The following is an 18,861-nucleotide window of genomic DNA, read 5'->3' on the forward strand; positions in this document are numbered from 1 at the left end:
TCCCATAAAATGAGTATTCTCTCGGTCATATTTTTAGTTTTTATTATTATGTGTATGAGTAAAGTACAGTTGTGGATGCAGCAAAAATATTGTTAGAAAATTCGTCACAGATGAATCAATTCAATCTTCCAAAAATGTACGAGAACGCAAAAGAAACGATGTCGTTTTGGTTTCAACAACTAGCATCCGGACCTAGGACCAGGCCACTAGCTAGATTATTCATTGTTGGTGGTGGAATGAGAGTTTAAGAATTAGCTCGTAGTATTTCACTTGGTTATTCTTTATTTTTCTCTATTCCATTCTTTCATTCTTGTAAAATTTCAAGATGTTAGATATTGTTTTTTAGATTTACACACATCGGAAATGATATAACCTGGGACTTACTATTGAAGGAAATGTATAACCAATGACCTTATGTATTTAGGTGAATTTTCAATTTGGCTCGTATTCAAATATTATATTTAATCTATGCATATATACGTGTCCACTAATCGCGTCTATTCTACAATAAATCCTAAAAACCCATAACCAAATGCAATTTCAAAGATAAAAATAAAAAATACGTATATCAATACACAATTCAATGTTGGGGTGCAAACCCATCTCGCATCGGACGAGGAAGGAAAGTTGCATCGGATGAGGAAGGAAAGTTGGAAGGTGTATATAATTTCTGTCCATCCCAATTAGTTTGAGGTCTTTTTGGGTTTAGGGTTTAGGGTTTAGGACTTGGCCCAAAGTGGACAATATTAAACTAATATTGCAGACTTGCAGTCGACGATCTTAACAGGAAGTTACATAGGATGCACTAAAATAGAAAGAAAGTAGAGAAAGTAGTGTACTTACAACATCCAAACATCCAAAGGCACTAGCGGATTTGCATAATAAGCTGGGAGTATCCCCTTTCCATATGAAATGATCACGGGTCCCAACGTCCTAAAATCAAATAATTAAACTTTTGACCATATTTGAACAATAAACCGTTTTATGAAACTTTTGACCATATTTAAACAATAAACCGTTTTATTTCATAAATTGATGTCGTTCATGTAAACAACCACTAAAAAAAATATCAGTTTACCGACGGAATTACCGACGGAATTTTCCGCGAGTGAAATATTTCCTTTTTAATTAATGTATTTTCTGTCGGTAATTACGTCGATAATGCCGAAAACGTCAATTGTGTCATAATGACATGAAATTTGTCATGGGCTTGCGAAACTGACCAACGAGGCAAACTCATTGCATTTGCCATGATCTATGATGGAATTTCACCATCTGTCATTATTTAAGAGACAAAATCGTCATTTCAATTTGTGTAATTTCATTTTACTTCAAAACTTATTGAGTTCTTAGGATTTTAAAACCATTTTTAAATAGTGGATTTAGTTGTTTTGCATTGTAATCTCCATATATTTCGATTTCAAGAATGCATTGTAATCTCCATATATTTCAATTTCAAGAAACTATGATTTCTCTGATATCTCTCGAGTTCACGTGACACGTTTACATCATAAATAAATAAATAAAAAAGAGTATGTATAAATATATAAATATACCTCAATCCTTGTATCCAACCAGGGAGAGGTTCACGATAGCAGCTCTCAATGCAAGCTGGCCTAATTATAAGCAAAGGAACATCTCCTCTTATTTCATTCAAACACATCTCACCTATAGCCTTGCATAATTGATAAGTGGTACTCCATCCCAACAATTTAGCTCTGTTACAACTTACATCCTATCATTAAAACAAATTAATATGCAAACAAATATAATGTTCTTACTATAATAAAATTTTCACAATTATAACCTCTGTTGGCCACACTTTACGAAAAAATTGGTGGCATCAATGTTGTTTGGGGATGATTTGAGAAGCAAGCTAATCTCATCAGCTACATCAAGGCCTCCCATATTCAATGGCTTTTCCAACACAACACCTTCTTCTCTCTCAGTAACATAAGCTACAAAATGAAGTTATGTCAAACTAAGTTACACAACGGATTCAGTAAATTTATACGTCTAGTACATTAATACTGGACTAACGTACTAGCAATATTCCATTATTAATTACCCGTAGATATGTGTGTGAATAGGTCGAGTTTGTCGCATGTCTTGGCAAACCTCATAACTCGTTGAGGCGCGTTCACATTCGTATCAAATAGGAAGTCATATCTATACATGTAAAACATAAATTTTTGCAGTGTAATGGAGTATATATATTGAGATGAAATTGGAAGCTAAACCTCTCATAAAAAGTAGTGGAAGCTGCAGAATGGATAATAACATTTACATCTTTTTTAATTGATTCAATACTTTCAAAATCCATTCCAAGATTTGGGTGACCGATATCTCCCATCACAGCTATTACCTTTGCCTTCACAAATGCTTCAAAACATTTCCCATGTTTTTCTTTCAAACACGTGAACAATTCTGAGTTTATTATCTACATAAAGTATTAATTGATCTAAGATTAAATAGGGAAAAAATTACAAATCTTTTGCATTTAATTATGTAATTGTACCTCACAGTTTAATCTATTAAATGCAGCTTCCTTGTCTTTTGCTTTTATTAGCAAGTACATTTTGCCCACCGATGTTAATCTTAGACCATCTCCGAGGGTACTCCAAAACCTAAAATGAGATAGGTATTTGGCTCCAATAGTACTCAAAAACCAATCCCATTTTTGGTTTTTGAGAAAAAAATACCTATCTTTAGGTTTACACTAAACCTAAACCTAAAATTTTTTCAAATTTTGTGTGTAAAAAAGGCATAATTTAGAGAATATTCTTTTAAGTTTGAGTTTAGTGTAAATGGTTGGAGTAAAATCAATATTTAGTGTGACATTTATACTAAAATGAGTTTGAGTTTAGTGGAATGGTTAGAGATGCTCTTAATATCTTTTCCACAACAACAGCAAACCAAAAAATAGTTAAGATAAATATATAATGAGAAATTTTGATTTATAATATTTCAAGTACCCTTTCCAAGTAAGCCGGTAGCACCGGTAACAAAAATGTTATTCCCTTCAAAAAATTCAAGGATTCCTATTCCGGCATCCACCTCTTCTCGATCGGAAACTGCAGCTTGATCGAATGGTGGCGGATGGCAGCGATGGGAGAAGTGGGAATTCCTTTTGCCTAAATTTTTCATACTAAAACCGTTATAGGGAATGTTTGGTTTGGTAAAGGATTTTCCTACATAATTAGTTTTGAATGAAATTGGAGGGTAGAATAATGAGGTAGTAGCTGCCATTCACCAACATTATGTCAATCTATGTTTTGATAGAAAATTTTTCCTCGATTTAAATATAAATATCCATGATAATATTATCATGTTTTCCACCCTAATGAACTTAAGACAAAAAAATGGTAAACCCACTAAATAATTATGGTATAAAATTGCTATCTTTTCTTATCCCGCATGCTCAGTTTGTAACTTAATTAGCTAGATAAAAAATACTAGTACTGATGATAGGTCTATTTTATTTACTACTACTAACTAAGATGGATTAATGGAACTTTGGGGTGTCTCAAACTCACACATTGCAATTTGCTTGATTTTGGTCACATTAATTGAAAGGAATGTAGAGTAACCTCACAGGAAAGTAATCAATTGCTAACTAATTAGCAATTTCAAACTAAAATTAAATCTTAGTCATTAAATTATAAGATTTAGTGGTTGAAATAATGCCACATGGATTATATTTTTAATTAAAAAAATTAATAATTAAAATTAGATGGTATTAATGTCAATTCTCTCTCATTAAAATAATCTAAAAACTTTAAATTTACGTAACTCTCTCGATTTAAATTATTTTTTCGCAAAAAATATATCAAATTAGAGATAATTTTATAAGGATTCCAACAAGATCTCAATTGCATATGTTCCGACGACGTTCGGATGATGAAATTTGATATTTTTTATTTTAGTTTTCGTAAATGTTGATAACCAGATTTTTATCAACAAATACATGTAAAAATATCAATAAAACTATGTAAAAATCTCAATAAATATGTGTTGATATTTTCTTGTACTAGTGTTGATATTTTTATGTCATATTGTTGATATTTGTAATACACTATGTTGATATACAAAAACATTCACGAAACATAATGACGATATTACCCTTTTGTTGATATTTTGTCTACTATTTATTGAGATTCGTAAGATTTAATCTCATCCACTTATTTTAAAATTTAAAAATAGAAATTTGGTCTTAATTTTGGATTAGGGTGATATAAGCATTAGAATATGACCCACCAATCAGATATCTTATAACTTAGGATAAATAAACACGGCTATATATTGTAGTCTATGTTAGTGTTGTTCTCAACCGCATCAAGTATTTGCACGCTAATGTATTTATGTTTCATGGCAAAATATTATAAAAAGGACCGATTATAGATAGACAAATATTATTTTATACTAATATATGTCCCATAATAGATGTCACATTTTTCTTTTTAGTTTGTCATACAAAAAATGTCATATTTCATTTTTCTGAAAAAATTTCTCTTACACATTAATATAAATATATCAATTTCTCTTTCCACTTAACACACAAAACAACACATCCTAAAATCCCGTGCCAATTCCTAAAGGTGAAATTTACTATGAGACGAAGGGAGTAATATTTGTGGGCGAGCAAAAAAAGTTCCTAACACACGTTGGCAATGTCACAAAAATGAGGAAAAGCCAGTTGCATGGGTTTGGTTAAACAAAAGCCTTCATATCATCTAAAATATACGTCTCCCTCCTTCCCGACTAAGCTAAAATCAAAATTTTTGGACACAAAACTTAAGTAATTGAGTTAAAAAGTACGAGAGATGAATAAAAAATAAAAAGATAAAGAGAGTAAAATAGTGATAGAATAAAATCAGAGTAATTGGATGTTCTGTATTTTGTTAAAAAGAAAACAAACTTGAATTAGTTGGAATATTTTAAAAAAGAAATAAGACCCAATTTAATTGGGACGAAGAAGATGGATGAATTATTGCTCACCACTTTATAAGAGATGTCAATGCATCCCAAAATTTGTGGGCTGATTCAATAGTCTGCCCCAATGGGCTTGCTGGGTTGACCCTTGGTGCATCTATTGTTTATTTGCCCACCTTATTCGATAATTCAATGGTGACTTTGATAAAATAAATAAAATTAAGTTTATCACAAGAAATCTTCTTAACTTTAAAACATGTTTAGTTTGATCGACTTTGTGTATAGATTTGATTTCAATTCTACAACTCCTAAACTAGAATTTTAACCTGTCAATATTCAGCATGCCTATATATTTTTATTGTTACATCATTCAACAATTTAAAAGTTATCAAACATAGTTTTTATCCAATGTACTAGCATTTTTTCATATTTTATACTGATACTAGTATTTAATCGTGTTTTAATCTATATTTGCTGAGTTATTAATAAATTTAATTTTTATCTATGCCAGTGAAAAAAAAGAACTAGATAGCTTAATATTAACCGTTAGACTGTTAGTTTGATGGACTACCCCAAAGGTGTAGAGTTTAGATTAAAAGAATTTAAACTAATAAAATATCAATCCATTAATTAGCCCATAGAGCGAACCATCTCTATTCATAATCCACAAATTTTTTGAGTTGAAATGTTTTTTTCCGGTTCAGCTTATATGTTTTCAAATGCAGAGTGGAAAAAAATGGATTACATAACAAACTTGTGTTGCATCATAACAAACTTTTCCTGCTATCACCGTTATAAACACACAGCATATTACATTTTACTGTTGCCACCAGCTTCCAAATTCCGAGCTCCAGTTCTAAGGTGATTCACTTCTCCTACTTTTTTCTTCTCTAAAAATAATGCTAGTTCTCCATTTTTTTGCTTATAGATCAGATGATGGCACTGCAACATATTCGAGGCCGTCTCGGAGGATTCCGGCATTGGTTTTCTGATCACCGGTTGAATCATAATCGATTTCCGGTAATGATTTTCTTATCCCTATTTTCCTCGGTTATGATTCAATTACATAGTCTTAGAGAAGTTAATTTAGAGGAGAGAGAAATTGAAGAGAGAGACTGGAGTTGGACACATTTTGATTTTCTGGTTATCCATAATTCTGATGATCATTTCCTATCTTTCCGGTTATGATTCAATTACGTAGTCTTAGAGAAGTTAATTTAGAGAAGAGAGACACTGGAGTTGGAGACATTTTGATTTTGTGTTTATGAATAATTCATGATTTCCTTTTTGATTTTCATCCATCCCACACCACCGAATCCAAATCCAGTTGCATATGCTCTTTTACGTTCGATTATATTAATCACGCCTTTGATTTTATTAAGTCGCATATATATGCTCATTATTTGATGGCTTCCATTGCATTCAAAGATGCTGTATGATAGTTGATAGAGAAGTCGTAGACTCGTAGTAGATTATAGTGATCAAATGAATGCTCCTCTTTTGCATTCTATTGCACTTTTTATTGAGTTGCATATCCTCATTTCCGTTGATGGCTTGAATGGCATATGTTGAATGACAAGGTTGTAGTACGATACTAAAATCGTAGCAGATTATAGTGGTCAAATAAATGCTCTCTTTTAAGTGATCTACACAAGTAATTGTGCCTTTCATCGAGTTGAGTATGCTAATTAGCCGATAGTTTCTGTTGCATATGTCGAATGATTAACTCAAAGAAGTATGGCAGAATATAGTGATCAAACTAATGCTCCTCTTTTTACGTTCTATACTAATAATTGCGCCTTTATTGAGTTGCATGTGATCCTACGTCGATGGCTTCAATAGCATATGTAGAACAACTAACTCTAGGAACAGTCCTCGAGATGTTTTGTGGCCAAGTATATTTATATATACATTAAGTTCCTATAATTTTAAAGTTTGCACGCATACGTATTTATTTATATTAACTTTTTCACTTTTATATGTTTTAGTTCATATGTCAAGTTCGACGTTGCAGCTCGAGTGATCCATTTAATAGATATCCATTCGAGGACACCTTTCACTTTCGATAGTGATCCACTTGAAGTGTCCGGCAGCATTGACACTGATCCATACGAGAAGGAATGCGTCGGAAAACGTGTAGTAAAAATGAAGTTTTCATTTCTATTCCCCCATTCAGAAAAGGGGCTCAAGTAAGTAAAGTTGAACCCCGATTATATGCTTACGGGATTTGGAACATAAGAAACTATGTTTAGTTTGGTAAAGATCAAGACTATAATGATGCGGTAAACAAGAGCTTGAAGGAGTATGCTGATGTAGAGTCCTATTATCCACAAATCCACTCTTAAAGACCGAATTAGAGACCAAATTAGGACCCTTAGATTTAGTTTTTAATGGATGAGATTAGCCCATACTTTAATAATTTCACTCCTTCATTAAGTAATTAATTTATTTCAATCTAGGGGTATTTTGGTCAAAACACATGTAGGGTAAATTTTTTGAATCAACTGATTCAATTCACGCGGTTCTCATTCAACTCACGCAGTGTTCGTTTTCAATTCTCTCTCTATTTCTTCTCCAAATCGACGAATTTCTCCTCCAAATCGACGCTGATTTCTCTCTCCAAATCGACGTTGATGTATTTCTCTAAATCGACGCTCATCTTCTGCTCCAAATAGACAATTCAAAGTTGTTTCTCAGGAAAAATCGAAATGGTTGACACAAGGAAGTCCTCGGGCGATAGTGGATGCCAATTGCGTTCCACCAGAACTTCTGGTGAAGGTAATATACTTTTAAGATTTCCAGATGTTTAATCTTAATTTACTTCATCTAGTTCTTAAATTTGTTTCCGATTTTAATCAAAACAAATCTAGGACTAAAATATCACTGCAAGAAGACAGCTACGGGAAGAAAAATTCCTGAGGAAGAAGGTATAAAAAATATTTGTTATGAAGTAGTAATTTGATAAAAAGAAGTTAAAGCCCTAATATAAAAACTATTTGTTTGTTTGGTTTCTTCATCTCGTCAGATGCTTAATCTGCTTTAGTTTACTCGATTTTATAATGCTCTTGTATGAAACTTGCTATAGAGGTTAAGGGGTGATGATGGTAATGCTTAGAATTTCTATACAATGACACAAACACTTGTTGGTACATTGTTGGCTACTACTGTAAAATTACATACATTGATCTGTAAAATTTAATTACATTGATCTGTAAAGTTTACTACTACTACTACATCACAAGCAGAGATCAGGTTGTCACAAGTAGTTATAGATTCATGTTCAGCTTATCACACAAATTTATGAATTCATGTTATATTGCATATAATGATCTTCGAGCCTGTACAATTCATGCCCGTAGATGATTTGAATAAGGTAAAAAAAAAATGCACGCCACTACTCTATGAATTAAAGAGCCAAATGCAATACACTGCTCACTTGCAGCCTGCGGGGATTGGGATTTTAATGGTCGGCATTTTTTTGTCATTGTGGATCTGTTAGACGAACAAAATATCAAACTGGTTAAGATTTTCAGTACGCTATCTCGTCCATTCGACAATTGTAGACCGGTAATTAAATAAAAGCTTCAATTATGTACAAAACCCTAACGAAAATGCAGACAATTTCATGATTTATAAAAATATTGACCAAAACGCGTGTCCCAACCGTGATATTATCTGAGAGAAAACATTGAATCGACTACTAGGCAGTGTTTCGTCGGTGAAAATCAATAATTAAAATTGGGTATTACAAAAAGTCGAAGTATTTAAACCCTACCTTGTTGTGGTCTTGAAATTCATGGTTGAGCGCGACGGTACTGAGGTTTCGACTGACGAACATCGTCGGAAGCTTGGTTAATCGGTGAAAATCGAAGCTTGGATTGATTTCTGGTGGCGGCTAGGGTTTGGAAATGAAGGGGAATTAGAGGAGACGATTTTTTGTCGTGGGTTGAGGAGTGAGACAGTTGGAATGAGAGAGAGAGTGAGTATCTATGAAAATCTTGCCTAAATCTCGCTCCTTCCATTTTGAAATGCGTTAGATTTACTGTAGTTTTACAATTATACCCATATAATGCAGAGATTATGCCGAATAATGCAACACGTGATCCTTTATCAAAGAATCATCTAGTCCGTCCATCCATTAAATCTAATGGATGATATTAAGAAGGAAATAGACACTAAGGGGGCAATAGGACCTTAATGCTCCCATATATATATATATATATATATAGGTGTGCGATCATATCATAACTCATATTTATGTGATAACCTAATAACCCTATCATTTTATGGGTCAAAAGTATCATTTTTACTAAAAATGATATTTATACACGATAAAATGATATTTTTTCAGCATGCACAAAATGATACTTTTATTCTATAAAATGATATTCTGTTCCATAAAATGATATTTTTCGTCCATAAAATGAGGGTTATTAGATATCACCATAAATATGGGTTATGATATGATCACATCCCTATATATATATAGAGAGAGAGTTGTGATCAATGTCGAACCAATTTTAAAGACCGAACTAGAGACCAAATCTGGGCCATTAGATCTAGTTTTTTTTATGAGATGTGCTGCTGTGAAATTTTTTTCGGCTTCATTACAAGCCCATTTTACTTCATTATATAGGTTTATTACTTCATTCTGTACGTAATACCTTGAAACTACAACATGTTTTTACTTGCTTCCAATAGGTTTTGAAATGATTCAACATATGCTTCATTCAAATTCATTGACGTGGGTTTTTGCTTGATTAACATTTAAAAATGCAATTTATTCAAGTGAGTTTATTACTTCATTCAGAAACGTTATTACTTCATTGGATCAGATTTTTACTTCATTCCCGTAGGACTTCAAATGCTTCTACACATACTTCATTCCAATAATTTAGTACATTATTCCATGTGTTTATTAAACCATATTAGCGCCATGGCGTTGGTGATAGATATTGTAGAGAGAAAGAACGGCACGCGACGGCGAAACCACATTTACGTACTGGAATGAAGTAAAAATGTAACATCCCGAATTTCCGAACCCTAATTTTAGAGCCCTAAAATTTATTATTGATGACGTGGGAGATGTGAGATGTGAATTATTTGATAAATGAATTTATTGCATGAGTTTCTTTGACCGGGAAGTTTGAAAAGTCAAACTTGTTGACTATGTGAAATGGCATGTGATTTATTAAATTATGAGGTGAATTATTTGTTTAAGGGTGAGTGAGAATATTTGGGAAAATTTTCCATACTAGCCACCTAAATAGTGAGATTTACGAACCTTTGGACTTTTGGAGAAGGAATTCTATTTTTTCCGGATTTAATTTAATTCTTGGGATATTTATCCGAGTTAAATCCAAAACCCAATTATTTCCCTATTTCTTAATGGGAAAAATCGAGCCCTATTAATATTAAGGTGATTTTAGAAAATCACCTAGAAGAAGGAATTTATTTCATTTTTAATTGATCCCTTATTGATTTCCTTCCATATCTAGAATTTAAATATTCTACCAAATCTTTCCATACCTCAAGAGATCTTGCCATATCTTATTTTAGTTAATATAAAAAAAAAAATCCATTCCTTATATATTAACCATACTACACGCCTATTTCCAATCTCTAAGTGGGTGATTTAATATTTTATTTTGCTCCGTGATATTTTATTCTACTCCGTAAAATATACCAAAACAAAATCTTGGCTAATTGGGAGCCATATATTCGAAAATTACATGCCTTGATACCCTAGTCTATTTTTGTTAATTCTTCTTCCCTACTTCACAATATTTATTTATTTAATTGTCGAGAATAAAATCTTACCAAATATTCTATTACCTAAAGATCTTGTTGAGCACTATAAATAAGAGAACCCCTAACCCTAGCCCCAATAAATTTCGCCCCTCTCCTCTCTCCCACTCTCTCCAATTTTTCTTCCATTCTCCAATATTTTTGTCATCTTTTGAAGAAGAATTGAAGTTCAATCCAAGAATCTTGAAGAACCAAGGCTAATACTTAATTCCTACCGATCGTTTTTCTCATAAGGTATTTTATATTCATCTTCTTCGTTTCTACTCGACTCCTCTTCTTTCTAACCGATTAATCGGTCTTCTTGAACCCTCATGCATCTTGGTTGAGTGAAAGTGGGATAAAAGGGATGTGGGAATATGTTACATGTGTGTGGCGTGTATGTGTGTGGCGTGTGTGTGTATGCGTGGCGTGTGTGTGTATTGTGTCATGTGTGTGTGTGTTGTGTTTGTGTAGTGTGTGTTTGATGGCTAAATATTCTTGTGTGATAAACATGGTTTTTATTGATTAGTAATGATAAGATAAATCGTTGGAAAAAGGGAAAAGTATTGAGACATGCATGAGTAAGAGTAGTGTTGAACCTAATTCGTGATATGTGCCTATGTGATTAAAAGGTGAAACTTTGGTTGCGAAGCCGGATAACGGAAAAGCAAAACTACTTGAAATCTAAGCAGTCGAGGTGGGCTTTATTCTTAAACTCTTTTACTTCTTGCAAAAATATTGATTGGTGTTACAAGGGTGGTTTAACTGTTATGTCATGCCTATGTTTGTTTTGTTGTGATATTGTGCGCCCGATGCCTAGTTTGTGAGTTCGCTCCATTGGGCTAGGGCTCCGGATATGTTATACGAATTCGGGTCTGAGTACGGGCCGCAAACCCTACCAGGCTGTGTACACGTGGGGATCGGGAGCCGTCCTTGCTAGTCGGCCGGTCTCGTGGGCGAAAAGTGTGGCCACACTTTCGTCGCACCATGGATATGATTGTGATTGTGGAATTTGATAAGAAAATGGGGGGTTGTTTGATTGGCCAATCTATGGAAATATTTTTGTGATACTCGTTGAATATTTATTTTGAAAAGTGTAAAACCTCGAGTTCACTATGGTAAGGGTGGCATAACTTGTAAAATGTTTTGGCAACGAGCTCACTGAGTATTTCAAAATACTCAGCCCTGCATGTGTTTTCCTTATGTGCAGGTTGAATGGCGATGAGCGGTGGCGGGTGTTGAGCACATTAATTAATTAAGATGGTTATTTTGAACAATCGAGTGTAGTTATGTCTTCATACATGGCTCCACTTTCTCTTGACCTTTTTCCGCTGAATCTTTGAACACTTTAGCATCACTTGGTTACTTTGAGCTTATTCCTTTTGAATTCGGAGTTTGAGACTTGTTGTGGTTTTTCATTGGAATCATATTGAACCCTTGTTTTTTTTATCACAGTTATAATATTTATCCTTCATTTATTTCTCTCGATTTAATCGTTGACTAAATTCCTAGTAGTTCGTTCAATACCTTGGTCAAACCTCTTTAATTGAAACCCTAGGCTTTATTCTTGGTGCTTTTAAGTCCGCTTTGGTAGCAGCCCCTGTAGTTATTGTACCCTAGAAATCCGGGCTGTTACAAAAAACCTACTAGAATGAAGTAAAAACCTACTAGAATGAAGTAATATATTCTGGAACGAAGTTAAATCTTCGTAACATGTTAGTATGACTTATTTACCTTCAGATGAATTAAAATAGGCTCGTGATGAAGGCGAAAATAATTTATAAATTTCTGTATCTTATCCATAAAAAACTAGATCTAAAAGCCCTAATTTGGTAGGGTTCGGTGGTTCGGTCTTTAAGAGTGGATTTGTGGATAATGAGACTCTATATATATATATAGGGATGTATTCATATCAAAACGCTAAGTATGAGTAAAAACTTAAAACACTTGCAGTCCATTGGATCGTGTGATCTAACGGTCAGATTAATGCCACGTGTCATCTAATAATGTAGATTTTTAGCCTAATAATGTACATATGATAATAATGTAACATTTTAGTCTAATAATGTACATTTCCATTCTAATAATGTACCTCGGCGAATAATGTACATTTTTAGTATAATAATGTAGCTTATCACAGCCATCCAATCTAAGGATCCAAGGACCGTGATTTGTGCTGTGTTTTACATTGAGATGCTGTTATGACCCTAACATACCCCTATATATATATATATATATATATATATATATCATAATACAGAATAACATAAGCCATTATAAAAACAATTCAGTCTATACTCTTTAAGATTGCAAAAAGTTTAAACTAATTCAAATTCAAAGTGTAAATGAAGTAAGAAACTACCGGTCTGAAGTACAGAACTTAAAAAAATGAAGAACAAAACATATCCCACTGAAGTAATAAACGACGGAACAGAACTACTGTTACAGAACAGAACAACAAGCCTCAACATTGTTGTTTCCTCTTTTTCTTCTTCTTTAACTCTTGTATCTTGTCACAATTCCTTGAATCATGCTGACCAATCTCGCCACATTTGCCACATTTCCGACTAGGCTCCGACGTCTTTGATGAAATATATCTCCGACGTCTCCATGAAGCTATGGCGGCGCATGTACGACCAAAGCTCACACACGATGAGGATGACTCTTTAGTTCCAATCGTCGTCGGCGAACGTGCTGTTCCTGAGCGCGTTGCTGTAGAACGCATCGTGCTTCCTCAACTTTGGCAGCTCCGACGGTGTGATCAATTTCTTGGTGAAGGAGAGGACCTCTGGGAGATTCAACCACGACGGATTTATGCTTGGGCACATATTTGTTGTGTCTGTGTTTGGCAGCGATTGAGAAGATTAGTTCATAAAAGTACAATTCATCACGCACTTATGCATACAATACACTTCAGATTAGCATTTCTTATTAACCGGTATTAAATTCATTCGACATGTTATTACTTCATTCGAACATGTTGCTACTTCATTCTACTAGGTATACAGCTATACGCAAACTTATGCATACAACATAGTTAAGTTCTTGTTACTTCATTCGACATGCTGATTACTTCATTGAAATGAATTGTTACTTCATTATTGATCTGTGTATAGTACAGACATGAAAAAATCAAAAAAATATTCATCAACAAGGTTCAACAAGAGATTTTTCATAATATTGGTTAAAAAACTTCATCAAAAATTAAAAACACATCATGTATCCAATAAAATAAATCATAAAAGACGTGAACCTTCAAATAAGTTGTCTTCTTCTTCTTCTAGCTTTGAATCTGAATCATAGATCATTCATATCATCCATGCTCCATGCTCTGGGATGTTGAATTCTCCATGGAAATTCAGATCTAAGCTTCAAAAGAAATCGGAATTACCCACACACAAAATAATCAGAGTTCTTCACGCCAGGCTTCATTGTGCAGATTTCTCAAGCTTTATATTCAGATTTGAATCACGATTCGATAAACATTGCAACACGATTTGAGAAAGATTGAGAGGCGAAGATAGAGATTTATGATCACGAGAAGTAGATCTCCGAGAATTAGGCTGCGTATAGAAATAAGTTTCAGATCGTCGATATTCTCCATGAGAGTCAGAATATTGCCGAATTGAAGCAGAACGCGATCGTGAATTGAAGCAGAACGCGGTCGTGAATTGATGGCAGATCGTGAAATAAAAGCAGAACGCGATCGTGAAATGAAGGCATATCGTGAATTGAACGTGAATATTTTGAAATTGAATTGAACGTGAATTGAAGAAGATCGACGCAGATCGTTGACGGCAGATTGAAGAAGATTGAAGAAGATCGTGATTGTGAATTGCAAGAATTGTGTGAAGATTATGTGAGAACTGAGACAGAGAATAACATTATGAATGTTAATAATTGATTTCCTAAAATACCCCTCAGCAAGTTTTGATTGAATAAAATATTAATTTTATTGTAAATTCATCCTAGCCACAATATTAAAAAAATGAAGGGCCCTAATTTGGTCTCTAGTTCGATCTTTAAAAATGGTTCGACATTGATCACAACTCTGCTGATGTAAGTGATATGTACACTAAATATTTACAATTATACTGTAGTATTATCTTAATACATTAATAATGTCACGTTTATATTTTTGCAGATGTGTAAAGTTTACAAACGTCACATTAGATGGTACTGGATTGATTTTAAAAAACCGTCTTGTCCATACGAAACTTTTAAGTTTCATATGTATAGTGGAAGAAACATGGACTACATACCGGATTCGATTTCAAAGTATATTCGTTTTGTTGGAATATATAGGATATATGTTGGAGGAGTAATTTAGTTTGGAGGAAATATTTGAGAGGAGAATTGGTGGAATATGTGGGAAATGATTTAGGAGAGGTTGGTTATGTGAGGAAACAAAGGAACACTTTAATCTCTAACTTTCTCAACTTACTCAACTTATTCTCCACTTCTTACCCTTATAGAAAATGATACAACTATGCCATATTTATAGGCATTCATCCCATATTCTAGAATTCTCTACTAGATATTTTATATTTTATATCTAGATTTTTCTCCATAAAAATCTAGATATTCTAGGGAATTCTACTAAAAATATCTAGATATTTCTACTAAAATATCTAGATATTCTCCTACTTAATTCTAGATAATTCTATAATATTTACACTATTCTCCTTAAATATCTAGATATTTCTACTAAAATATCTAGATATTTTCTCATGCCTATTAGATAATTCTTGCCACGACCGAGTTTTGTTAAAGATAACGAAAGCGGGTAAATCGCGACTAATAAGGGGGATTAAAGAAACGGGGAAAAGAAAAGGGAAAGAACTCAAGAGCTTGCACCAAGGCCAAGTCAATAATACCATAGAAAAGAAGTCAAGTATGTCATTACATGGTCTTAGAAACTGAATAAACATCGCATCAATAAATCAGAGTTCGATGGTGAGATTCTAAGATTTCTCACTTTACAAAAGAGCAGCGGAAATAAGTCCTTACTAAACGACTTCATGTATGAAGACACGAATCGTGAAAAGATCCATTGGATTATTTAATATCATCGACTGCGATCATTTCTCCATCCTCTTGACGTTCAACCTGCACATTTATAAATATATGCAGGGCTGAGCACAGGAGTACTCAGTGGACACATGTCGAAAATCAAAACATACATTATATAGTTGTCATCCATCCACAGTATCGCACGGGGGTTTTTCTTAAAAGACCCGAGCATACTAAATTCTTTTGTGATCTTAAAAGTCCGACTGCGGTCTAAGTTCTTTCAAAACTCTCGCCTTATCTGAGAATCGTGTACCGTGAAGGTGGCCACCTTCAGCGGACACATTGCCGGCCAACATCTGATGGCTCACGACCCTCGTGCACATTATTTTGAATAGGATTTGTGGTCCTATTGGAAACCGAATTCGTTAAACTAGGTTTGGCATCGCCGAAACCCACGGGCTACAACCCCAACAGATAGGCCTCAAAACAAACATTTTATGGTATGACAACAACTTTAAAATAATCACTGCTCCATTTTGAGTAAAGATGATTTTTCATAATTTCACAAATATTTGCTTTATATCCACACTATAATGCTGGATATTAAAAGAAAGCCCACCTGATACGCTTATTTCTCGACTCAATTACTCGTCTTGGCCTCACTCGACCTTGAGCAATTTATCCCTTGAAAATAAATAGCGTAGCACGCTAATTAATACTTGAACTATTTTTCTTGAGAGAAGAATGCATGCATCCTATTGGATAGCACCTATATCTTAGTCTCGGCTTATAGGATTTTTCCTAATCCTACCTTGGCTTCACAATTCTGCGGAATTTATTTATTCTCTTTACTAACTTGGAGAAATTCTATTTTCCCTAAAATTAATATTTGGGCACTTATTTAATAAGATATGGACTCTTGGTAAATCCCCTTCTTAAATCCTTTTTCTTCGAAATTTTCTTAAGGCCGCCCATGGTGACGCCGGTCGGCCCTCGCTTCTTCAATATTTTCCATCTTCGAAAACTTAATACTTTATCCGGGAATTAATTAATCAAGCAACTCGATTCTTAAATTAATCCATCCAATCAAAATAACTTCTCAAGTCCAACAATTATTTTATACCTTGGCCCAAAATCAAATATCATTGAATTATTAAAAGAGATCGGCCATCTACTAATTAATCTCCATAGCCTATTCCATATTACTCCCTCCGTTTCTTCATAGTTGAGTCATTTTTCTATTTCGGAAAGTTTTTTCCTAGTTGAGTCATTTTCATATATGGTGATTTTTTTTCTCTTTCTTACTTTACTCTCTCTTACTCTATTCTCTACTTTATTCACTTTATACTTTATTCTCTCTACCTTTTCCTCTCTTACTTTTTTATCTATTTATCTAACACACCCCACATTCATTTCTAAAACTCCGTGCCGAAAAATTTCGCCTCAGCTATGAAGAAACAGAGGGAGTACTTCATTATTAAGGCCCAACTCAAATCCTTAAAGTGGGCCATCCTTTTAATATACTTCTGGCCCAAATAAAAAGAATAAGGACCCAATATACTCCTTCCCCCATATTTTAAGAAGTTTAGACCTTGAATTTCTTTTCAAAGGCAATAGTTATTTGGGGTTTAGTTTTGATGCCTGAGTTTTATACATGATTTCTGTGGAAGGACTTTGATGGGTTCGCTACTGTTCTATATTTTGATGTGAGGATCTATTGGAAATTCTAAGTTCTTGTGCTACATATTTGTTCTATATGATGCAAAGGGTAGTGTGGTGGTGTTGAGCGAATTACCTCAGCTTTGGTGATTTCCTCTTGTTTTGTGGACTGATCCTTGCCCTCCCTCACTCCTTGCTGCTCTCCTCTATGAATTCTTTTGTGAAATTTGTGGTGTCAAAGAGTGGGGGAGAAGAGGTGGGGTTGGGCTGCTTAAATAGCCTTCAAATATTGGCATTTTGTGCTATTGGGGAGAAAGTCTCTTATATTTGGCTGGCAGGTTGGATTTCTTTCCAGTTTGCTAGTAGGCTTCCATGCCTACTTTGGTGAAATTCTTGGCATTCTAATATGTATGTATATGCTCCTGCATGAGCCTTTCTCTTTTGGGGGTTTACTATGAGCTCACATAGTTGTTGCTTTTGAATTGGTTTCTTAATTGGTGAAAGTTTGGAAATGGTGCATGATCTTGCTGATTTTTACAGCTCTTTAGAGGGCATCTCGGCTGATCCTTTAGCCTGCTGCTTCTCCCTTTTTGCTCACTATTTTCATCACTTTATTTTGAGGGGATTTCTTCTAACCTCTTTGGTGTTTAATATGGCAGGTACATAGTTGTCAAAAGTTGGACTCTTGTGGTGCAAGGACGAGAGGGATGGAGGAAGGAAGAGAGAGAATCTACTAAAATCTTCTTACTTTGTTTGCTAGAGTTAGCTAATGGTCAAGTATTAGACCTTGAGTCCCTCCCTTTTAGGCTCACTGTACTCTCTAAATTCATGCAAGGGAAATGAGTTCCACAACTTGTAGCATTGCATGTTCAAGTAAATCCAAGACTTGTACTTCCATAATTCTTGTATTTCTATTTCTTCATGGTGCATCCACATTTCTCTAATAAAAATATCTCCTTTACTTTTATCCTCGAAATAGTAATTTCCCTGCACTTAAATTTCTTTCCAACGAAAATATGTAGATTATCTAAGGTAGGAATTTCAATGAGAATTCTACAATTACACGTTCTCTAAAAGAAATTAATTATACTAAATCTGATTTATCTTGAAAGAAAGGGTCGATTTTTTCCGGGGTGTCACAATTCTAGACAATATCTAGATATTTCCTTTACAAAATCAAGTTTATATTTTAATATTCCAACACCCCCCTTAAACTTGATTTGTCATCCCGAGCAACGTCCTGAACTTGATAAAGTCTTCGTACTTGAGGGGCTTTGTGAAAATATCGGCAACTTGATCATGCGATTTGACATACTCGACTTGAATCTCCTGGTTTGCAACGTATTCTCTGATTTAGTGGTAGCGGGTGTCGATGTGTTTGCTTCGGCTTGGATAGTGCAATCGCCGACTTGTTATCCACACAAATAGTTGTTCGCTCCTTTTGTGGCCACCCGAGCTCCAACGTGTCAT

At 34.1% G+C, this 18,861-nt stretch overlaps 1 protein-coding gene across 1 annotated transcript; it reads right to left on the reverse strand.

Moving 5' to 3' along the window:
- Positions 1-839: 839 nt before the first annotated feature.
- On the reverse strand, positions 840-3,249 carry LOC125220667 (fatty acyl-CoA reductase 2, chloroplastic-like). The gene is made up of 7 exons (XM_048122820.2): positions 2,976-3,249; positions 2,519-2,607; positions 2,241-2,440; positions 2,069-2,169; positions 1,808-1,958; positions 1,557-1,718; positions 840-933 (listed from the first exon to the last, which is right to left on the reverse strand). Exons 1-7 carry the CDS (start codon positions 3,247-3,249, stop codon positions 840-842), a joined length of 1,071 nt encoding a protein of 356 aa, XP_047978777.2.
- Between the last annotated feature and the right edge of the window lie 15,612 nt (positions 3,250-18,861).

The sequence above is a fragment of the Salvia hispanica genome, chromosome 1 (genome assembly GCF_029641045.1).
Source record: "Salvia hispanica isolate PSC_SH4W2 chromosome 1, Shi_PSC_v1, whole genome shotgun sequence".
Classification (NCBI taxonomy): Eukaryota; Viridiplantae; Streptophyta; class Magnoliopsida; order Lamiales; family Lamiaceae; genus Salvia; species Salvia hispanica.

Bases quoted from the DNA above. Each gene is read 5' to 3' on its own strand.
- LOC125220667 (XM_048122820.2), bottom strand. From the start codon at position 3,249: ATGGCAGCTACTACCTCATTATTCTACCCTCCAATTTCATTCAAAACT. The intron at 2,608-2,975 runs GTACTTGAAATA...GTACCCTCGGAG, and splicing joins TACCGGCTTACTTGGAAAGG to ATGGTCTAAGATTAACATCG. The intron at 1,959-2,068 runs GTAATTAATAAT...TTCATTTTGTAG, and splicing joins ATTCACACACATATCTACGG to CTTATGTTACTGAGAGAGAA.